The sequence below is a fragment of the Hippocampus zosterae genome, chromosome 12, assembly GCF_025434085.1.
Source record: "Hippocampus zosterae strain Florida chromosome 12, ASM2543408v3, whole genome shotgun sequence".
In the NCBI taxonomy this organism is placed as follows: domain Eukaryota; kingdom Metazoa; phylum Chordata; class Actinopteri; order Syngnathiformes; family Syngnathidae; genus Hippocampus; species Hippocampus zosterae.
In genome coordinates this window covers 7,158,943-7,183,486 of record NC_067462.1, presented here as the reverse complement: position 1 = coordinate 7,183,486, position 24,544 = coordinate 7,158,943, and the positions used below count along the sequence as shown (strand labels likewise).

General features: G+C 40.6%; 1 protein-coding gene and 1 long non-coding RNA gene across 3 annotated transcripts in view; one reads left to right on the top strand and one right to left on the bottom strand.

Moving 5' to 3' along the window:
- Positions 1 to 2,430: 2,430 nt before the first annotated feature.
- Positions 2,431 to 23,887, bottom strand: LOC127611650 (uncharacterized). Of its 2 annotated transcripts, none has more exons than XR_007965406.1 (3): positions 23,725 to 23,887; positions 3,486 to 3,691; positions 2,431 to 2,519 (listed from the first exon to the last, which is right to left on the bottom strand). It is a non-coding gene; the product is annotated as an uncharacterized LOC127611650 (long non-coding RNA). The 2 variants fall into 2 exon arrangements; XR_007965407.1 differs by having other exon boundaries at positions 3,486 to 3,680.
- The window catches only part of cmss1 (cms1 ribosomal small subunit homolog), a 20,152-nt gene continuing 18,950 nt past the window's right edge, over positions 23,343 to 24,544 (top strand). The window contains exon 1 of the mRNA XM_052082289.1: positions 23,343 to 23,464. Coding sequence (XP_051938249.1) covers positions 23,416 to 23,464 — 49 coding nt within the window. The 5' untranslated portion in view covers positions 23,343 to 23,415. The remainder of the gene's footprint in view (positions 23,465 to 24,544) is intronic.

Here is a 24,544-nt window from a genome sequence, read left to right as displayed (position 1 = left end):
CTACCGTCCTGTAGACTGTCCATTCATCCATCCATGTCTTACGCAACCACAAAATGACTGCATCCCTTCAATCTCAAAATCACAAGGGTCTGTGATAAAAGTCCAGTCCGTAGTTAGACCAAGGACACAATGGCATACATCCCGACCTAGCAGCTATGACATTAATGGGATATTGATTTGGATCCTTGCCCGATAGAGCAATGATCAGTCTGGGCTTGATTTTGGCCCACTGATAAAAGAATTTCGAAAAGCCGCCCCAAGCCAGGAGAAGTGAGGGGGCGGTCACATGAAGTGGTCTGTGTCACGGCACTCGATCCATCTCCAAACCAGATAGCATCTGTCTGCCAGTGAGATGGTCAATTCCTCAGTGACGAACTCCATGCAATGACACTCTCATCATGTTTCAGTCATACCTCTTCCATGTCCACAAGTATATATATATTTTTTTACTCCCAATGCCAGGAGGTTATGTGATGTCTATCCTTGGGACAGTGTGAGTACACCCCGCTCCCCCAAGAACTACTGTTTGCCCCCAACAGACAGATGGAGACACTCATTCCTCTTTTCCCCCTCAACTCTCCCTGCATCCTCCCAGGCGTAGCCGTTCATCCCGCCTCGGGGAACATACATGTATGTGCTGTTTCTCAGAGTAAGTGCAGTATCTTGTTATAGTGCCAACGCTGACATCTGAAATATTTGGTCGCAGGGGGGAGTCGTATTATACCACCCCCCCCCCCCCCCCCCCGCCTTTCTCTCCCTTAGCTGTTTGGTGTGTGAGTTAATGATAATGGAAGGATGAAGTTATCAACTTTATATACACGGTACATAAGGTTATAAATGTGTTTTTTTACCTTTTTACCGAAAAAGGTTCACCTTTTAAGATTTTTGGAGTAATCATGTGATCGTCATGAAGAATATTTTGGTAAAACTAACAACTTTCATGACGACTTTAGTATCGTTCACACAGTTAACCCAAATAAATGCATCAACGCTAGTTTTAGTAGTAGCGGTAGTAGTAATAGTAGTGGTAGTAGTGGTAGTAGGACTGTCCAAAGTATTGTATTTATTTTATTTTATTTATTTTGAAATGCTCTTAGGAGTGGCACCCAAATTTCGTTGTATGCTATACAATGACAATAAAGGTGATTCTGATTCTGATTCACAGAAGATGCCCTTGCAATCTGCGACAATAGGATAATTTTTGCAAAGAAGAATCGGCAAACATTACCACGTCCGCTTTGAAAATACGAACAAGCAGGTTTGGGATTCCGAAAGAATATTGAAAAACAAAAGAAGGTCGGGGCCATCATAATTCCGGCCCTTTTTGGAAATAAGGCAACAACATTTAGTCGATGACTCCCGCAGATGACCCTTCCTGATTGCTGGCGCAAGCCAATTACCACTTTCACCGGTACAATGACTGAGGACGATTAAAGGCAATTTCCATGCAGGTGGCGCGCCATTGAATGGCCCCCACCTATGGCACCCTGCAATCAGCTCTTCAATGAGTTTCTTTCAGAAATAGATAAAGAGACGACGAATAGAGGTGAGAGCTCAAGATAACTGTCAAACGTAATACGGAAGTTAACCTATGATTTAAAAGGGGATTACAGTGTATTTTTCGGATTGTTCAAGGGACAGTAATGGTGCTTTTCCTTTGCCAAATAAGCACTGATTATCATGACAATGTGAACTCGTACTGTTCATTAACGGAGAATACTGCCAGTGGATGGAGAGAAGGAAGCGGCCTTCATGCCTGCACAGGAGAGAGCGTGCCGACAAATGGCCACTCCAACGGACTCAAGGATAAAATAAATAAAAGGAGGTTTCACTGTAGTTCAGCCAGCCTTGAGCTCCATCCAGTGGCTCAGCGCCCGGCACCTGGTCAACGCTACTATTTTTAAACTCAATGGGCGAAAATGTCACAATGACTTACAGGATTTATTTGCATGTCACTCGATTGCCACAGAGCTTTTGTGAAGAAAAATAAGAAAATGAAAAAAAGGTATTTTCTCCAGCGATGAAAATAACACTTCATTTGGAATATCATCTAAAATAATAACCTTGATCATACATCATTTTTATTTTAATTCTTTATCCATCCTTTCGGGGAGAACGGTTACTGCAGCTTATCATGTTTTCAGGTTAGAGAGTGCATGAAAGCGTAACCAAACTAATAAATAAAAATTCTTAAAAATGTATAGAAAATATTTGACATAATTTAAAGTGGTACTTTTAAATACTTACACATTAATAATAGGTCAGTTGTCTTACATGACTACATGACTCGAAGCCATTCAAGTTGCGGATAATTTGGTCACACAATTAATTCATACAATGACTATTTTTGGTTTTCATTATGTATTTCAAATATTCTCTGTGTCGTTCAAAATATATACTGGTATACTGTATATTTCCACTCAAAGTATCTGAGCGCGGGAATGCTGGAAAAGAATGCGGCCCGAACAAGAGATTGACGCTGATCAGTCAAGCCATCGTGCTCTATAACTGATGGTCATCTAAGAGAGGGGTGTGGAAAATTAGCGCACAGCAAATTAACTCTGCAGTGTGTGTGATTAAAACACTTTTGTGAAACTAATTTGCAGTTACTGTAGCATAAAATGAAGGTTGCTTTGGAACAGTTGGTTCAATTTTGTGAGGACCATCAGGACTTTTGAAAATTTAATGAGGATCCAAATTGCCCTCGTTCTCCCTCCGTCTCCATCACGAACAATATCTGCTTTTGTACAAGTGCACGTCGGATAAATAGCCCGGCGAAGCAACCCAGAAATGCATGTGCCGTTAATCAGTGACGCCCACAATGGTTGAATGCTCCCCCATTTAGCAATACTTTATTTTATTGGAGTCTCTCGGGTCTTATTTTCATCTCACCATCAGTCTCTGCCACTTTCCATCCGGGTCGGCATTTGTGAATTCGCATACTGTGGTGCCTTGACATACAGTACGAGTTTACATAGACTCGTAACTCGTAAATCATTCATATCCCAAATCACCTTTGCCCATTAAAATGAATGGCAATGCCATTAATTCGTTTCAGTCTCCCAAAAAATAGATAGCACTGAGATATTTAAACTAAAAGTAAATAATTGAACCATTTGTGTGTATGAGGGTCTTTCATTGTTAATCAATTCTCATAACCCTGCCATGTTTCCTTTTGGTTTTTCTGCAATGCGATGCAGCAGTCACAGCTACTGTACGTCTACTAACACATTTTATATTGTTGATATAATGCTCATAACCTCTAGGAAATTCTTATCATTTTTTGTTTTCTTTCGTCTTTTTTTTTCACAACGCGCCTAGAGATAAAGGCTTTTTTTTTTAAACCAAAAATCTAAGAAAAATAACTTTTGCTGTTTTACAAATGAAAACTAAAGAGGGATAGAGGCTTTAGTTTGGTTGGATGAACATGTTGTGGCACTTTCCTTGTGTGAGCATGTGTGTGTGTGCAACAGAGATTGGCCTACTTGTGGGTGAGATGGTGGCTCTTTACGAGTGTCTCATTCATGATCAGGCAGGGAGACATTGAGGTGACGGCTGTTCTGCCCGTCGCCCTCACGGTCGTCGTCTTGCACAAAGAGAAATGCAGCCGACGTGACAGCCGAGAGCGGGCTGAATATAATGGACGTAGCTTCCATCCTGCAAAGTGGCTCTGCAGACATCTGTGAAGTTTCTGAGAAGACACAATGAGAAGGTTTGATTTGTGAGAAGCGACATGTGCCAGCTTCTGCACCCCACCCCCCCCAATGTTTATATGCGTGGAAGTTGGGAGGTGAGCCAGAGCGTGGCCTAGATGTGAGTACACAGAGGAGGTTTCCAAATTCACAGGCTGCATCCTCTGAAGGCAACATTTTCTGCCGGATTTTTCTGGCGCGTTACATCGCTTCCGGCGCAACTCGACCGCAAGTGGTTTCCAAATTCTAGAAAGACAATTCGCTGCGTGGGTCCTTTGATGCCATTCAAAGGCTCCTTCTCATGTAGCCTCCGTGGACCGCATAAACCGTGGCAAATTTGGACCATATTAATGTGAATTTAGAGACCACGTGCGGTCGAGTCTTGCCGGAAATGAAGTAATGCGGGCGAAAATGCGGCCTTCGGAGGAGCCATCCTGTGAATTTGGACAGAGGTAATTAACGTGTCAGAAGAGCTATAACACTGATATCCGCCAGCAAGGGGCACCTTATTTAGGGATTTGTGTTTTAGGGAAAGTCATCAAACTGAAACAAGCAGACTAAATATAATTCAATCATGCCATCTATATTGTTGAAAAAGATTTATTAACTCTTCTAAATTAGCTGCCATGCCTTATACAGACTCAGAGATGTACGCTCCAACTATTAGCAATTTATCATTGCGGATTTATGGGGTGTTCCTTGTTCAAATTTGGTAAAAGTCATATGAAAAATGTGAGGACTGCTTTTTAAGGACAGTTGGAAATGTCCCCCACAATTTCCTTAAATGGCTGCTTCAAAAACAGCAGACTTCCTGTGTCTTTTCAGGTATAGGTTAGTGAGACCTTTTTTTTGTAGTTTTACTCATGATAGACATGCCTGCCAAATGTCACATTCAAAAGGGTTTTTTTCCCTGACTTCCAATTTGCTTTACCAACGCTCCAATATTAGCTCCAGTTGGTCACAAATGTTCTGGACCTCTATGATAATAAACTAATTCTACGTCAAAGTTGACGGGCTTAATGTGACCCACTAAGGGTGACACAACATATTTCCTTCATTTGCATTAGCGAGTTAATGGCTCTTCACAATTGCCTGGTCAGCAGCAGAGTCAAGTGCAAAGTGATGACAGTGGTTTAAAGATACAGCAGTTGTTACTGATAGTAAAAAAAAAAAACAGACCTCAGAAACCGTGGCACCAAGAAAACACACACACTGGACATTTTATTTGGTTCGCTTCTGCAATAAGATCCAATACGAGAAGAAGCCTGCCTTTACAACCACAATATTTGTCACATTTGTGATAAAATTTGGAAATATTTTTGTAATGTCATTCTTGATACAAATACTTAGATCTGAATGTCACAGAAACCAAACCAGTTTGGCTTTGACATCTATTGAGAAATGTTCTACTCATAATGCTTTTGTCATTTCAACGTGACCACCCTGTGCACCCCTGAATTCCATAGAAGTTGCTTTTTTTGTTTTAACTTGTTGTAACTCGGAAGAAATAATGTGCAAAAGCAAATCTGATCTTAACCTTTTCATGCACCAATAATGATAAGTTGTAAGCTGATAACATGAGAAGCTGTCCACTGTAGTCGCCGCTGTCCCTGAAAGGGTTCAAATTCAAGGGATGATACGTCACAATGATATTGGAGCTTTTAATTGGCCTAAACCACAGGTGTCAAATTCCGGTCCTCAAGTTCCGATGTTTTGCTGCTCCCACACACCTGTTTCAATTGATCAGGATCATTAATGGTCTCCCTAAAACTAATGGGAAGAGTGATTTTTTTTTAATTGGCATGTAGATCTCCATATTTACAGAAGAAATAGTGTTCCCACCGCATATTCTCAATACAGTTCAGAATGACAGAGCCTCATAGTTTTAATATTTGCAATCTGGAAAGGGGAAAACAAAACCAAAGTGACTCAAAAAAAAAATTAAAAAAAAAAAAAAGGTTGCTTAGTCCTTCATTTTGTTTGTCGGTTTACGAGCTTGTAGGCTACTTCCCGGTTCATGCATACAGTCTCATTTGCGCCATACTTCCGCAAAGCTCAACAGAATTCATCTGTCTACATTTGAAATGAATGCGTCGCACTTTCCTGATTTTTTTTCTTACACATTTTTGTTGAGAACAGAAGATTTGTTGTAGTACCGGGTATGAACTAGAATCACACAAAGGCCCAAGAGCAACAAAAACAATGCTAATTTATGATAATACTAATCCTGAACTCTCATAATGTAGGACACTCAAAGAGTTCATTGCTGCTTTTAATCTTAGTTTATAATGAACATCACCACCTGCTCACCATTGACAACTTTCTTGTTGTATTCCAAATGAATGATGAAATCCATGTTCAATGACACACCATCCAACATGTTAATAAATCCCTTTGAGGCAATTTCGCAGGCTTGCGTGCGACTTCGAAATAGAGTCAAATCACGCATTGGTGACATTCCAGCAATGTGGTGTGATTTACTTCAGATTGTAGTCAGATTTTTTTCTCTCTCTAGATTTGAAAGACAGTAGTAAACCAGAGAAGGAAAAGACAAATGACATTTTCAAGCCCACAGGCTAGAAGTGTTGACTAGTCCGATGCATTCGTTAAAACCTTCAAGTGGAGAATTGAGATGTCAGATGGAGAAGCATGTATTTGAAGTTTAATATCCCACACTGCCACCACGGTTACTTTTTTTAAAAAAAATGTATATACTATATCTTTTAATGTCTCCGATAGCAGACAGCGGTCAAAGAAAAGTGGTCTTTACTGACACATCGATACAAATAAAAAAAAACAAAATCCACATTACACATCCTGATTTAGACAAATTTGGTGGAAACAGCATCTTGAATTATGAAAGAAGACAGCTCTTTGTGATCATTTAAACAGTTCCAAGTTATTTTCAGAAAAAGGTCTCTGATATTTGGTGAAAAACAAAGGATATAGATTTTACAGTACACTTAACATCACCTTGCCACATCTGGCTGAAATCAGTTTTGAAATCAATTTTACGTAGGGGACTCATGCAAATGAGTCACTGCACACCCCGCCTTCCTACACTGTTGGGGGACAACGTAAAATACAAGTAGCATGACGAAAGCGCAGCTAAGATGTTGCAAGTAGGCAAGTGGCTACTCAATCAGCCCAGAGTCTGAAGCAAATGTGTTGCTTCAGCCCTTTTGGATTCTACAATATAGCCAACAGATTCTTTTGACTCACAGCGCTTTGCATGATATTCTAGCTTACATTTCTTATTCACTTGAAAGAGCACTTGTTCCACATTTGCTGTTACCGATTACCTAGCCTTTTTGGCACATGTTAACCATTAGCTTAATCTATCACATGGCACTTAAAACACGATTCTGATTCTTGAAGGAAAAACAAATGAGTGGCTGCATTCATTCGACTTACTAATCACTCTGCTGTGTAATTATGTTGTTCTGCCGTGGAGAGGTGTGGGAAATTACATCTTTTCACCAATGTGGGGGGTGGGGGGGGGAGAGACGCATTTAATAAGCGCTCTAATCAATTTGAGCGACGGGAGGTATTCATTCATTTATTTATTTAGAAGGAAAATAAATAAATAAATGAAATAAAATAAAAAGGGGGAAGCACAGCTGCAGTATTGCATTAAAAGAGGCAGGTGCTCTTCCTGCCGTCATGTTTCGCTTAGAACCTCAATCTGATTGAAAATAATTTAAATACAGCGTATTTAATGCGCAAACTCGCCGGCGGATTTGGAAGAAAATGAGGGGTTTTGTGACTGTTGGTTACCGACGAACCTCACATAAACAACGATCAAAAAGATCCCCTATCCAATTAAAAACAACATTTGAAAAAACTAAAAGTGAACTGATTGCTTGAATTAATTGTATATTTGTCAGCTGGGTCAAACAATGTAGTCATCGATTCGGGAGTAGTGTATTGACTCCAACTTGGTCCTGTTGTGTCGTGTGTATGCCCACCACTGTTAAGCTTAGGCTCCAACCATGACAGTGCACCATATTTCGTTCCTCCCCAACCCCCACAGTTATCTGAGAAACTCCCTAACGTGCCATCATGTGGAAGAGACATACAAACCACATATTACATAATATATATAAATACATTATTCTTATTCCTTTTTATTTGATATAATTTACTGTTTATGACACACTTCACTTTTGCACTGTAAATATTCTATGGACAAACGTAAAGAAATATTACTTGGCCATAATATAAAGTTACTGCCCTTTGAAAATTAATATTAATAAATCACGTCTAAACCTATCCAGCAACAAAAGTGAGTTTACCCCTAAGTAAAATGTCCAAATTGTGCCCCAAGTGTCAATACAGTATATTTTGTGTGAACACCATTATTTTCCAACGAGCGTGCTTTCGGCATAGAGTTCACAAGAAAATAATGTGTGTTGAGTAGTCATGTGACAAGACGATTTTTAATGTTGTCCTACAAGTACAGAAGGACGAGGACTTACAGTACACTCATTGTGAAACACTCGTGAAGGCCTCCATACGCCCACGTCCTCTCCTAACACTTTCCATCCTCACAGCAAGGCGAGCAACTGATTGCGGTTTTCCCTCTTGTCGCCCCCGATAGGCACGGCACTGTCGTTCTCCCTTTTGCTCTCTGCCCGGCCGCAGAGCGACTGTCAAGCCTGCCGACGGCCCACTTATTCCGGCGTCGGCAGGCTCGCGGTCACGTTCCGCTTTGAACTGTGAAATAAGCCCATCCGTGATGCGGAGCCTCCCTCCCTTCCCGTAGATTGTACCCTCCTGTCTCCTTGCCATCCCTAGCCTCCAGCATCACTTGGGGCTTTGTGATAACACACTTTGGAGAGGGCTGCTCTTTTCCCCCTATTAAGAGAAGCATATTCGCTCTATTATAAGGGCAACAATGGCTGGTGTCGCGCTGATTCTGCCATGCTAATGTGGATCTCTGCATGTTACCGTGCCCTTAAAAATGTGTGATATGATATGTGGGTGGTTGGGCCTTTGGATGCTAAACTGGATGGTGTTTGGAGGGCATAAGGTACTTTGTGTAATGCAAGGGGGATTGTAATATTGTGGAATATTAAAGAACAGTTGTAATGATTAAGGGATTCTCAAGAGTGAAAAAAGGAAATAACGATTAAATTTGTTTTTCAACACCCCCGCCCCCCAAAAAAATGTTTTGTTGAGATTTTGGGGAAAATTGCAATATTTTTAAAACCATACTTTTCTTCGGCGAGGGGACAGCTCAAATTTTTCAGATGTATAAATTATCAGAAACATTTTGAAAAGAGTAAACCAAATATTTCCACCTCCTCATAATGTCAATCAACCAAAAATGTGGAATTTGACAGGGAGAACACAAAATGTATCTTTTGATTATTTTAAGGGTATTAAGAAAGGGATCTGCTAAAATACAAGGGGTGGTATACTTTAGATCAAGGGAACGGTTCTTCAAGTTTTAACTAGGAAAAAGGCAGTTTGGAAGATGTCTGAAGGGTAATTAGAACTTTTGAAACAAGAAAACAAAGATCCCGATTTTGTGAGTTTTGGTATTTAATTAGTACTTTTGGTTGAGTTTTTGCTTAAACTTACAAAAAAGCTGCAGGCGTACACACTTGTTATAAAACAGAAACACGGTCATTTCACTCTCGATACATCTGAACTTGAAGATGGAAAGGTGCTTACGCCACGTTTTTGCCCAAACGCATCTTTTGTACAAACGAGGCCCCTGGTGTAGGGATTTATGCCAGCTTAATACGGAGAGGCGGACTCGGCCTCACCCATCCCAAAAGAGGAAGGGCGAGCCAGTGCGCCCACCTTGTGGGGACCTGGCCCAGAGGTGCCCTAGCAACGACACCAACAGCAGTTCTCCAGCCCCGAAAGACACAGGGCCGACCCCTCAAAACTTAATTTGCTTAATACTTGGGCTAATTAATAGAACCAGTTAAAAAAGTTATGTTGGTAAGACATCAGGCAACTGTTACATTGTTTTAAAAAAAGTGTTCTCGTTTAAGTGACTCACACTGTCACACTCATGTTAAGCTCATTGCAGAGCTTGGCCTTTGCAAGGTACATTGCGGAGATGTTAAGTCGGCGTGGCTTGCGTTTGTCTCTTTGCATGAAGTTCGTCTTCGGCTCTTTAAAGGGACAATCTGTCTTTGCATATGACAGTCAAAGCTCACGTGGCTGAAAGCGCCTACCTGGGCTCTTTTCAGGTAGGCGTCCCCCCGTCCCCCACACCTGCTCAAGGGTAGCTGGAGGAGAAAACTTGAAAATGCTACCCTGATGTGACCTTTTATGATTTTTGAAACGTACATGTACAGTGCTTGTTAAATGCAATCATGGCTCATCCGTTCTATGCCACAGATGCCCTGAATGAACAGCACTGATTATCAAATTAACGGTGAGTTATCTGTAATGGCTAAAGAACACACCAGTGTATAGAGAAGCTCTTTTTGATGCTAAATGAATGATTGTGATCCATGCTTTTTCAAATGAACTGCTTTACCCTAAGCAACCCTGAAACTACTAAAGCAAAGTACAGTACTATTTCTTAATTAAGAATGTTTTTTTTTCCATTTCTGAACATTAAAAACAAGTTTCCATGAGTCAGTACTAATGGCAACTAAAGTTCAATAAGTTTGAATGTGCATAAAAGGACCAATGCTGCCTGGCCTCTTAATGACCGGTAGTCTCGAAAATGTGAAAAGTGCTTTTTTTTGTTCTGACAAAGATACTTAGATGGTAATCAAATTGAGATACTTTCAGAACAAACATGTTAAAATGTTAAAAGTAAACGCGTTTTTGGGGGGGCGGGGAGTTGAATAGCTCTTCACAGGCATCTGTGTATTTGTGTGATGCAAAAAAAAAAGAGTGAGAGAGAGAGAGAAAATGCGGAAGCAGGTCAAGAGTAGAAATGGAAAATAAGAAAATTGATAATTCATGTTTTGGGGGGATAAATAAGTTATTGGTTCTGGCCTAAAGGCGCGGGGGGCATATGGTAAGCATGGAGGGGGCGCAGATGCTCTGAGGGCCACGGGGACTGGCGGACAAAATAATCTAGGGGAGACTGGGGGTGTGTGGAGGTGCAGTGGGCCATACAAAGAGGGAGGTGTGAGTAAGGAGAAGGCAAAGAGATGCCGCTTGAAGAGTCCACACTGGTGCCACTGTGGCAGCATCCACCCTGCCAAGTTGGTACGCAGACGTGAGCTTCCTGTCCTTCTCTTACCTCCAAAACTGAGTCGAATCTCTTCAAATGCACAAGTGACCATGCTGCAATTCAAGATGCCACACATGGGCTAATTGACCTTAAAAATCAATGCGTACACATTTATATTGACACCAGATTATGCACTGTCCCAAGACCGAGAGGAACTGAGCGCCCTCTGCTGGAAAAGATGGGATGTGTCCCTGCAAATGGTAGAGTCCTGTCCACCTACTGTAATCCTAACATTTAACATAAATTCCCTTGGACCAAAAAGTAGCAATGTGAATACAGGGGGCGTCGCGAGAAAATATTCAGTGAGGTGACAAAACACCTCAGAGAGGGGTGTCCATGTGTGCGTGCGCGATTCTTTATGATACCGTTCACAGTCAGGGTTTCATGAAATACAGTCAAATGCACACATATCCAGAACAATGCCCATCACGCACATCATCAAACAGGAACAAATCTAAGCAAGCTTAATTTACGAGATAATGCCATGACTCATGCACTGATTTGCTTGCGACCATAGCAGCCAATCAGAGAATCAATTGTCACAGATAAGGCGATGCCATTTGGCGAACGATAATCAATGGTTCATCCATTCAAAGCGTGTATAAAAATCAGAATATCACAAAAATATCTAAATTCTTCACAATTTTAAATAGTGTGTTTTACTTGTGAAGATTAACAATGATGGCGCCATAGTTAGCAGCCATTGTCGTTTTTTGTGTTTTGTTTGTCATATTGTGTTTGTTATCCTTCGTGTGGTCCCGTTGTGGACTGTTTTTAGCGTTTTGGCTATGACATTCGTCGAAGGAGATGAATCTGTGCTTGATGGTTGCGCCTTCTCGGCAGCATGCGTGTAGCAGCACTGATTTTGATCTACCTAAAACCGGATTCTTTTTCAGTTTTCATTCAGATAAATTGTGCATTTATTCTTTAGAGATGCGGCTAATATAAAAACAACAACTTGTGGCAGAGTATCAAGGGGTCTAAGAATACTACATCAATGTGAAAATGGCAGAGAGAAAAAGAAAATCACAGATGGCAAAATTTTCCCCTCAATGAGGATGGCCACTGTGTGACAAATGGGGGCCCTAGCCACTCCTGGCAACACTTGAGTAGTAATCGTAGTAAAAGCCAACAACAAAAAATCCAGAACTCCAACATTTGTTTGCATTTTGTGAGAAGTGAATTTTCTCTTTCCGTATTGGGCATTAGAATGGACGTGTGGGTAAATGCAACTGAGATTCGATACTTACTTCAATTGATTGGAATTTGTATTTTTACGGAAAAAAAAGTCTTAAAAGATCCTCCTAAATGTTGAATGATATTGATGACATGTACATGTATATGTGTCTGTCACCAGAGGCCATCACAAGCAATAACCAACGTATACAATGTCTGGATGTACATTGGAAGATCCATTGTGACGATGTTGTATCAGGTCCACTGTTGTAGGGTGAGGGAAGCTTGAATCTCAATTATTTAGATTCTGCTGGGTGGATGTAGAACTTATTTGCCCGCTCGATTCTGCTGGCGGCATGCTTTCCCTCCCCGTCCTTATCAGCGCCGACAGCAGAACGAGCAGCCAATAATAAAATCTTTTGTGTAGCCACTTGTAAAAACTCTCTTCCCATCAGCTAGAGCGAGCGAGAACACTTCCCCGAGATTAAGTTGGGGGAAAGAAAGACACAAAACACATTATGATATCCAGCTAGCTCTCTGTTAGAGGGAGCATGCAGGTAAAAAAAACAAACAAAAAACTGACGACATGATTCCGCGGATGTCGTCGTGGTTTAGCTGCACAGATCTTGATGCAATTACCGTCCATTTGTTATCAATGCAAACAGCTGCTCACTGCTGATTGTAAAATGCTAATAAGCAAAGACTGCTCAAGCGGTGACAAGATAAATCTTCCCTGGGAGAAACATCTTTAAAAAGACGCACATAAACAAATGTCCATACCGTCACCGAGATCTGAAAATGGTTTACGGTTGTTAAAAGGGATTCTGTATTACCTCAGCAAATCATTCGCTTAGAGTGCAACGGGCAAGTAAGAAGGCACGGGGCGTTTGTTCGACATCAACAACAACCGCGTGGGCCAATTAGCAGGCGGATGACAGACAGTTATGAAGTGCCGCTAAAACCGAGTGTCTCAGGAAAACAACGCATGAGGGAGAAAAATTAGAAAGGGGGCTAGCGTGAAGCTAATTGCTCATTTGTAGCATGCGAATTCCCTGTGGCGATTGCATCAGATGGTATGTTTTTTTTTCATTTCTTAACCTCCATCCATCCATCCATCCATCCATCCATTTTCCAATCCACTTTATCCTCACAAGGGTCGCGGGGGGTGCTGGAGCCTATCCCAGCTGTCTTCGGGCAATAGGTGGGGGACACCCTGTACCGGTTGCGAGCCAATCGCAGGGCACACAGAGAAGAACAACCATCCGCGCTCACAATTTAGAGTTTGCAATCAGCCTGCCATGCGTGTTTTTGGAATGTTGGAGGAAACCGAAGTACAGGGGGGAAAACCCACGCAGGCCCAGTATGTACACTCCACACAAGAAGGCCGAAGCCAGGATCGAACCCACGACTTCTGCACTGTGAGGTTGATGCGCTAATCACTGTACCATTTCTTAACCTATTTTATATATTTAATACAGAGGAGTGGTTATGATATAAAATTAATGTATCATGTCTTTAGAGTGACTGTTTGACTTCCTCATTATTGTCACCAAGTGGGTGTGGCTTTTGTATGCTAATTGTTTATTGCCCTTTAGAGCAATGAAGACTGACCCCCATGAACTCTCCCTAGCAAATGATTACAGAAACAGTCACTCGCTAATATAAAGCGCAAATATGTTGCATTATATTTTATTTGAAATTGGTGAGAGTTCAACCTTGGCTTGCTGATATTAACCCAATTTTAAAAAGTCATATAGGCGATAACAGCATGTGTAATAAGAGCTGTGGAAAATACAAAAAACAGACTCTCGAATCCCATCTTGTTCACATCCAAAATCTTACATTCTGTACCCGCTTTCTTTTTTTTTTAAATGCTCCAAATTATTCCCTTTTTGGTCTTTTATTCATGACCTCTGGGACACTGTGATTTTTTTTTTCAGCCTCTTGCTGCTTTGCTCCAAGTCAAACTCAATCTCTCTCCTCTTTATCTGCATGCTCCTCATTCTGCTGCCATCTTATCATTCCCCCAATGATGTCTCAGTGCACTCAGTGAGTAAAGAGGCAACCCTAAGAGGATTAGCGAGCGCATCTTTTATCATTATTGGTCATTAAAGTGATAGAAAAAGATGTCCCCCTTTGAAATGATTGTATTTGGAGACGGGAACCGCATTCATTTCATGGACAGCTATTTAGAATATTAATGGCCAAACGGCTATCTATTGAATGCTATTGGTTTCTTCTATGGATTGTATTTTTGCCCTTGCAGAATGTTTCAGATTTTTTTTTAAATTTGTATATAATGCATTTTGATTAGGTCCGCTGGAAGGCTAACGTGCCGTCCACATAATTGCAGATCATCTTTAAAACTTTGTGGCATTTATAACATGCCATAAGTCACAGGTTACAAAGTCAAGGCCCGGGGACCAGATCCGGCCCACCACGTCATTTTATGTGGCCCGTGAAAGCAAATCATCTGTGTCAACTTCCATGATCTTTGCTTAAATCTGTACCAAAATCTCAAATTGTCATATGTTTAGGTGATGTTGCTAGGGTGAGCCACTGAGTTCAGCAGTGACTTTAATGTTAGCGTGTGAAGGTCTATGAATTATTTGACATTATGTTAAAAAAAATGCTATCTATGAACTGAGATTATTCGACTGAGTCCTTTTTTTATTAAGTCAGGAAAAAAGGACACTTTCTTTTTCTCTTCTTTTTTTGTTTTATATAGTGTTCCACTTGGCACAAATTTAGACACAGCGACTATTTTAGCAACTCTGCTGTTTCTCATTTTTGATCATCTCTAGCTTCCTCTGTTTCATTTGTTTTAGGACCAAATCAAATGCTCTCGCTGAGGCTGTACATGACCCACTTACCACCTCATATACAAAGCACCAGATTTCCAATCATTTTTTAAGGTGATCACGGGTTACTCTGGGTGAAATATGCCCAACTCACATTGAAGATTACAATTGTCTGGGCTGTGTTTATCTGGCGTTATCAAAACTACGGGAGCATGGCTGTTAAGCCGCGCTGCGCATGCGACGCCGGGCGGAATAAATCATTTTGAACTACAACACATTTGCCACCTCACATCACCGCAGATATGCTGCACAGGAACGCAGATATCACACGGCCACGGCACCGACCGATGGGGAAAGTTATCAAAAAAGACGCTCGGCATTGATATGCTAATGCCGGAGAAAGATGAATAGATGATTATGCCTGTAAGGGCTTTAAAAGAACTATAGTGTTGATAATCAACAGGCTGCTTAACTGCCGGATGCCCTTTGAGACTCCAACTCTGGAAGGAAAGACAGACTGCAATGATTCGTATGGTGGGAATCGCGAGGCAACATGAAAGGGCACAGCGGCCAGAGTCACATTTTTAAAAATAACCGTGACTGAAATCAATGAGGAAAAGGCCAAACTCGGCAATAAATGCGCCAGACACTTCATTAGGTACACCTTATGGGTTCGAAAAGAATACTCGATCATAACATTGGCCTTCATATCCAGAAGTTAGATAGTCCCTAATTTTTATTTAAAGTGTCAGAAAGGAAGTATAGTAGTATTTTTAGCAATATGTTTATTGTTGATTAAGTACTGTTCATCCCACCTTGGTGCACACTTACGCTCAAATTGTCACGTTGCGTGGTGGTGGTGGACCCCAAAAAGCAGGGAGGAGGAAGGAGCCGGGTGTACTTGAAAGAATCGTATGAAAACAGAGAAAACTAATTCCAAAACAAACATAGTCAAAAGTAGCAAACAAAAATCGTAACTGAAGCTAAAACAGAACCGTGACCAAAACATGACCGAAACAAACTTGACAGCAGCAGACAAACGGCAACAAACAAACATGACAGTAGCCAAGAGCAAACAATGACCAAATGAATGTGTTCGGGCTGGGAGTCCTTTTAAAGCACTAATTACATAATGACCAAAAGGTGTGCAGCTGCAGGGAGAGCCCTACAGTGCCACCTGTTGGTCCTAAACTGAATCATGACCCAAATAAGTCCCATATTACGTCAAATAGTGCCCAAGGTGTGCATTTATTTTCTCAACTGCAGGTAGGACTATGCGCCAGGCCTTTAGTTGTTGTTGTTGTTGTTGTTGTTGTTGTTGTTGTTGTTGTTGTTGTTGTTGTTGTTGTTGTTGTTGTTGTTGTTGTTGTTGTTGTTGTTGTTGTTGTTGTTGTTGTTGTTGTTGTTGTTGTTGTTGTTGTTGTTGTTGTTGCAGTTCAAATATGCAATCACTTAATTTTTGTATTTGGAGGAGTCTGTTTTATTTTTGCCAAGGTGTATGAATGCATGTGAATTGCACACAATTATATTGAGGGCCGTTTCCAATATTTTGGGCACCTTCCTGAACACCACAACAGGGCAAAATAGTGCAAAGATGTACATAGCGAAGTGTTGGGAGGAAATCCTTGTGCCTTCAAAAAAAATCATCACTTTTCAGGAGCCCCTCAAAAACATAGCATCGTTAAAGAGAGCAAGTCATTGATCAATAATTAGCCAAAACAACACCTACATATGTGGATTGACCATTAATATCGACTTATGATCAAATATGACATTTAGCAAAGTGTGAGATTCCGGCTCAATATAAGTGATATGAATATTAACCGTGAATAAATTCATCGTTTAATATTCTTTTAAACTTGATTTTAAATGGCATGGTAAAATATCTCTAAGAATGTACTGAACACTTGTTTACAAGATGGAAGACAAAACAGAATCATGTTGCCCAGAGGCGTCGTGCCATAGCATGTAAGCCTGAGCTCACTTCAGCAAACTGTTCAGAGTAAATCCATAGCTTGTCTCCAATATTTCAAGATGCTAGGATCAATTGCAGAATCTCACATAATCTATTGTGATGTCCGTCTCGCCTGCAGCAAAGTAACATCATGTCACCCATTTGTTCTACATAAATTCACCTGCGTAACATCGGAGAACACAGCGTTGGCGGTTCGGAACATGAAAATGTGATTGGTGAAAATGCCAACCGCTGAGCAGCAATCAATGGGTGCCGACCTTTGAGGCCTTTACACTACACACAGCCTGACTTCAGGTCGGTAAAATTCAGATTGATCTCATGAGCACTCGCAATAGACGCCGACTTATGCTGAGGACGAAAAAACAAACAGAACAAAACAAAAAATGAAAGACTACATTGAAGATTTAAGATCTTTCACAACCATTAAGATACGATACAGCAAACAACTGACAATGAAATATGTCTGGCAATTAGTCTGAATATTTTTTGCATTATTTATTATATTGCTGTTTGTGAGTGAGCTACGATACAATACATCGTTATTTATGTCACGCTTTCACAACAGCTGCAGCTGGAACAAAGCGCTTTACATTTAAGTTCAGAAGTTTACAACTGGTTGATTGGTTAAATAGTGCCTGTCGGTAGGCACTATTAATTGCAATTACTGTTGTTACGTTGTTAATATAATTAGTAAAGTAATTAATATAACTGAGAAGTATGGATTCGACAAGAGAAGCTGTCATGAACCCTCGGATATGCGCTTTCCGTCTGTTGCCTGGCAACAAACGAGCTGGAAAACAACTTGTTAGTTTACTTTTAAAATACATGTACTTTGATATCCTTGGGCAACTCTACATGGACAAAAGTCCTTGGACATACTGTATCTGTAGATAGACCCTGCAGAGCTAAGCTTGGTGTTGAACAAGTTGACCAATCAATCAAGTACTGCGCCTATCGCTAAATGTGAGTCTGATAAATCATCTTTTTGTTGTCACGTGACTGAATCACTACGTATTGATGTTGTCTAGCACTGATTTGTATTCAAATAGTTACCCCTTATATTATCCCAACCCGCTCCCATTATCCGAAGTTATTCCAAATGCATTGCTTTTAAAGCCAGTTAAGCTGTTTTCTCGGCGAGAAGATGCCTGCATCAGCAGGAAGTTGAGTGTGGAAGAAAAAAAATAAAGAAACAAAGAGCAGCTGTAAACTCTTCTTCTCTCAGGGTCACCGTCCCAAATTGAGATGCAGCTTCTGTCGAAGGTAACTTTGCGTGACCCGATGCTGTTTTGAAGCGCCAGCAAATCATTTGAGGGCCCCCATTTAGACACGGGGCTCTAACCTCTACACTGTCAATGCGCATTCCAAGCACTTTGCAGCGTGGCCTTAAAGCGTCCATCAGGTGGAGCCTGACCCATGTGTCTCGACAGTTGGCGGGGTTGACATTAAGTGGGACCTACGCCGTAACAATGCCTGCCCTGAAATGCCTCAGAGCTTACCTCTCTACCCGTCACCCCACCCCCCGGCCACCAGCATGTACACAGAGCCTTGCATAACTGCTCATCTGAATGCACACTGATATGCCATACTTTTACAATATTTGTAATTCCAATCCCCCATTTACTCATTTATAAAGTGGCTGTTTATTTATTAAACTACAGAGAGTACCAGGCGCTCTCATAGTGGGTTGTTTTATTCATGATTTTCTTTTTTTTTAATCAGGAGCTTTGTTTGTACATGCACATCCATCCATCCGCTTTATCCTCACAAGGGTCACAGGGCGTGCTGAAGTCCATCCCAGCTTTCGGGCAGTCGGCGGGGGACACCCTGAACCGGTTGCCAGCCAATCGCAGGGCACACAGAGATGAACAACCATCCGCGCTCACACTCACACCGAGGGACAATTTTGAGTGTTCAATCAGCCTGCCGTGCATGTTTTTGGAATGTGGGAGGAAACCAGAATACCCCGAGAAAACCCACACAGCCACAGGGAGAACATGCAAACTCCACACAGGGAGGCTGGAGCTCGATTCGAACCCGCTACCTCTGCACTGGGAGGTCGATGCGCTGACCACTGGACCACCAGGCTGCCCATAAATATTACAAATGCAGGCCATGCCCGAATAGACTCCCCAAATAGTCCATGGGCAAAAAGACATTTTTATTATGAATAAAATTGTCGTAATTGTATGACACGGTCACAGTGACTTGACAATGTAGAGTCTGGTTTGACACAAATATCTACAAGGTGTCCCAAAAATCTCCATTCTGTTATACTTCTTTTGTGTGTGTGTGTGTGTGTGTGTGTTTGTGTGTGCCCTGTTTCATTTCAGGTATCACAAAGGTGAGGTCATCGACATTTAATAGCTGAGGCTGAGAAGTTTTTGTGAGCCTGATGAAGACATTGAATTCCCGGCGCAGGCGTTCAAACAAAGCCAAGGAAAGTCTATCCAGAGGACTGCACTGGAACACTGCATCAACAAAAGCTCCATTTAGCAGATGATTCAGAGAGTGAGAAAGCTTCACACCGGAACGGTTTGCTGGTTTTTTAAGGCTTCAAGCAGATTAAGAATGCTCATGCGGAAATGTGGGAATCACTCCTCCACCATTACCAAAACAAACCTCTGCTCTTGGAAAACTGGTGGTTCGTATTTCATCTTTCTCGGCTATCGCTTGTGCAAATGTTCAAATCCAGCAGAAATTCTTGAGTAAGAGCGAGACACTCCAAAGCCGGTGGTTTGGTACGCCATGTCGAGCCCTGCCTAGGCTGACCGGACCATTTTTTGGTACCTCATGTCCATCTGAGTGATACGTAAAAGTGCATCGTGCGAAATCCTGTATATACATCTTCCGTTGGATATTATTACATTTTAGCCCTGCTGTTGTGTCTTAATGAGGTGATACTGTCACGCCACTAAAGACATCTCTCTCCATTTGTGACATATTTAAATCAATGGCCGTAATGTTGCTTTATGTACTTGAAGCTCAAATAAATGTCAGCCCGTGAGACAAAAAAAAAAAACAAAACAAAAACCAAATCTGCAGCTACAGAAGGCGCAAAGAAGAAGCGAATATTTGCCAAATGTTTGAAATGCAGCGAATCACCGTGCAGGTCAGGACGGGCCAGATGCTCATGAATACAGTTAAGTTGCGGAGACGCAGGACGTTATGTGGGGTGAAGTTTTGAAAAGCTCAAGGTCACTTCCTGTTTATTCCAATGCGCCGGCGAGTTCGCCCACCCATCTGCTCTCGTTGTGGCAAGCCAACATGACAGCTACAATTTATCTCTTTTTTTTCTTGCCTTTTAAAGACTATTGTTGTAAACTTCTGCTGCTGATTTTAATGTTATTTTATCATCAAATTATGGATGGAGTTTGTCTTATTTTTAAGACAGGGTCACCGTGCACCGAGGCAAGTTATAGTCTACCCAATACATAATTTAGGCCTTAAAGACTATAAAAAGCAATTATTATTTAATTAGGCACAAAAATAATCTCTTTCGGGAGATGCTTGTTAATGTCAGTGCACCTCTACTTTAATGTGTGCTCTTCACTAACTGAAGGCACAAAAAAAAAAGAATTTGAAAGCTTATCGTCATGCAATGTGGCAAACGACGGGCCATGTGAGCAAATATCGCAACCAGCCATGGAATTCTCAAAACACCCAAAAAAATGAAATATCAAAAACTTGTACAACATTCAAACCATGCACCATAGTACCTCAAATCGCCAAGTGTCGATAAGAGGATCTATATTCAAAATACTTACAATAGAACGAATATATTCCAATTTACACTGTCCTTCCCTTCAATATATGCCATGATGAAATTAGTTGCAGGATGTATCATCCACTGAAGTCAAATATCATAATAATAATAATAATTAAATGATGTGAAGGTAAATTGTAAATAGTACTGCGATTTATCCATTTGTGTTCATATTGTATTTAATTGAAAGATGTTTGTTTTTTTTTCTCTTCTTCTTTCTACATACATTCTTGCTGCTGGAGGCTGTAAATTTCCCCATTGTGGGACAAATAAAGGATATCTTATCTTATCTTATCTTATCCCTCAGATAGACCACCTTCTTTTTGACATCAGAAAAAAAATAAAGAGCCCAATCTCTCACATTCTTTGAGCGAGTCTTAATACTTCCATTGACTCTATTAGATGCCCTAATTAGTCGCTGGCTGCGTAATCTACTTTCAACAAATAAAAACCTCCCTCAAATAGACCATACCTTTTTCTTCTGACAGGAATACAAACAGGTCAGAGACATTCTGGTTCCGACGCAAACATTATCGAGTTAACATGGTGCTTTCACAATGTTGTGTTTATGACGCGTTCAACGACCTATTCGGCCTGTTCAGTAAGCCTCAGTTCTTGCCATTTTATTGCAGTTCTACATAATAGGCCTTTTTATTTTGTTTCCTAACTCAAATCTCACTCAATGTTTGTCATAATAAGCCACTAATAGTTTATACTCCTCTCCCTATCTGTAGGTGAGTAAATAAGCACTCCCTGCTGCTATAATAAGCCATGATATTTCCTCATAAATTTAGTATGGCCTGCGGCGTGAATTCATAGTTTGGGAGCTTTTCAAATGGATTCTGCTCTTTATCGCTTTCATTGTCGTCGTTTTTTAACAACACAAAAAAACACTCTGTCGTCTAAAAATACCTCTTTGTGATGGGAGCGAGGAGCAACAGCTGCTTACAAGAAAATAAACACATTAAATGTGATACTACAGTGGGCAATTTAAGGCGCAACCAAACATCTGTCGACCTTTAAGAACCATTTGTATTCTATTATCACAGCTCCCCGCCCACACACACCCACACACTAAGTAGGTACGTTTAATACACAACATTGGCAGCCATGCTGTGTATTTTTTGTTCCTGTTGTTAGCGTAAATAAGATTACTGCTACTCTAGCACGGCTAAAATTTCTTACCAGGGATTAATAACCTCTTATCGAATCAGATTGTATACAGCATTGTTATCTTACTTATCTGGTGTGGCCAGTCTGACAGAACAGGCAGACAATGAAAGAGATCGTAAACCCCCAAACCAAATCTCGTGTGTCTTCAGCTCAGTGAGCATCTAAAGAACAAACGCCACAGGCGTTTTGCTTATTCTATAGATTTTTGTGTTTGATCTAGAACCACAGAGAGTCAAAAAATTGTCATGACCACAGGAAATGTGATCAAGTAGCGGTAAAAACAGTACCAGGCGTCTGGACACCATATGTTAACTATTCAGTACATCAGAGCTGTTGTTGCAATTTTTAATCTTTTTTGCTGAGGTAAAATCAAATTACTTAATTTTTGGGTGATTAACTTGACCTGACCCTCTCAGCATAATTTATTTCAGGAGTGGTTTGCATGTTTGGCCTCTTGCCGAGTATCAAGGTTTACACAGCAATTAAATATTTTTTTGATGATCGCTTTATAGAAGGTTATTATTTGATTTCATTTTATATTTCGAAACATTAAATGGATTTTATTTATTTATTGAATACAAACATAATAAAAGTCTACATGAATTCAGGGTGAATAGGCCCACAGGCCACTTTGTAGAGTAAAAGTTGGGCCCCAAGGTCAAAAAGGTTAAGAACCCCGGCACTCAGACATCGAGATCAGCACAGAACCAAGTTTGACTTGTGGTGTCTCCCCCTGCTGCCAGAAATAATACCCGTTCATTTTACTCACATTCGGTTTGTTCAGTTAATTTTTGCATATTTTATCCTTGCTTTGTTCTTGATGAGATTTTATCCTGACAATTTGTAAAGGTAACGCACATCATAACATTACTGTATATATTATCAGAATTTGTTTTTTCTGCGGGGGCAGAGGGTGATTTAATAAACTCGCATCCATAGCAAAAAAGAAATAAAACAAAACCCCAAAACAAAAACGTGTAATTTAAACACCAAATGCATGCAGGTTGTAATTACTGAGGATCTGTCCCTGCTCTGCTCTACAGCTGCAGCAAATGGGCACTGTTCCAAATACTGTATGTACTGAGCATCCTCTTCTCATCTCGAAGTTGGAAAATGTCCTAAAATCAACTAGAGGACAGAGTGTCCAAAATATTTGCACATACGGGTGATTCTTGTCTTCCTATTTTAAACCCCAAATGCATTTAAAAATATATATTACAGATTAAAAAATAATATTAAGGCAGTTAAAAACGAATATTGTCAATAAAATGTTGCCTCATCATCGACCTATTCCAGATGCTTTTATGTAAATTGAAATAAACTGAAACATCTTGTTAAGGTATGTCGTTCTCGTTTAAGACCACGTAATGTGTCTTTGCAACGCACTACTTGTGAACACACTTCTGACGTCCAAATTTCAGCGTTTTTTTAGCTGCCTGTTTGAAAAAAAATATGAATATGAATCGAGTTGTTGTCGAGCTCGCTGCAGTTGGTGTGTGCTTATAGTTTCTCAACCACATTAAAACTTTTTTAACGTGCTGCTCATGAACGCACCCCAGGTTGCTCGCGCAGCGGTTCACTTGATTGGATAAACTGCCCAAAAGCGTAATCCGGCAAAAATGGGGGACGACTTGGGTGACGAGTGGTGGCAGCATGACTGTGAATCAGGTGAAATATCTTTTTTTTTAATGTAACATAATGTCTTAAGTGGCGAAGACTTATGCGTTTACATGTTTTTGTGCGTTTGCGAGTAGACGCCCTGTATGTAGCTGCCGCGAAGCATGTTGGTGCTCACTGTAAGCTAGCTTTAGCCGTTCAACACTTGCTTGTAATGGTCAAAGTAGTTGTTGTTTACATCATGTCAATAAGAAGTACTTTTAACGTGTAAAGTCCTTGTTAATAAGAACACATTCTTACAGCCTACTCACCGTAGATGAGAAGACGAAGCCACACGCGTGAAACGCTTCGCTGTGATTCTGAGACGTAAAACACGTGAGAGACGTAAACACGCGTGCGTGTTCCAGTGTAACGCGTTTGAAAAGCTAGACTCAAAAATCAAACTTTAATTTACCCTTTGCGCATTTCACACATTTAGCGTCCCTCCAAACAGTCCGTAACGTTAACGATTTCTTTTGAATCTTGTGATGGATTGCGGGACCTTTCAGTGTCTGTTGCTTTTCAAGCGCAGTTCACCACCCTAGCCGACAGAGGGTAGCAATGCACTCTGGTGTTTTTTTTAAATGATCAGTGTAGTAGAACAAGCATTCTAGTGCAGGCAAATTGATGGATGAATAAAAACACGATGCATAATGTCATTAGTTTAGTGAATGTATCAGAAAAGATGTTTTAAAATTAAATTAGACCTGTGTCTATTATCACTGCCAGCGATTTTCAGACCCTCCATTTACCCTACCATATGAAAAAACCCCGCAAAATATATTTATTTTTTGTCACACAAACAAGTTAAGCCGCGGTCATCAATAGTTTACGCCTAACTGTGTCACTTCCAAACTACATACTTTTAATTAAAAGTTGATGAACGGAATGCCACATTTGTGGTATCTAACCTTAAAACTATAGGTTTATGCCACCAAATTAGAACACCATAGAGTACTTCGTTTATTTCAGTAATTAAATTCAAAAAGGGAAACTAATATACTTTATAGATTCACTAAACAGAGGTATTGGCCTCCTGAAAAGTAATTCCTAGATTAAAAGTAATTTTCTTTTTTTTTTATATGTGACGTT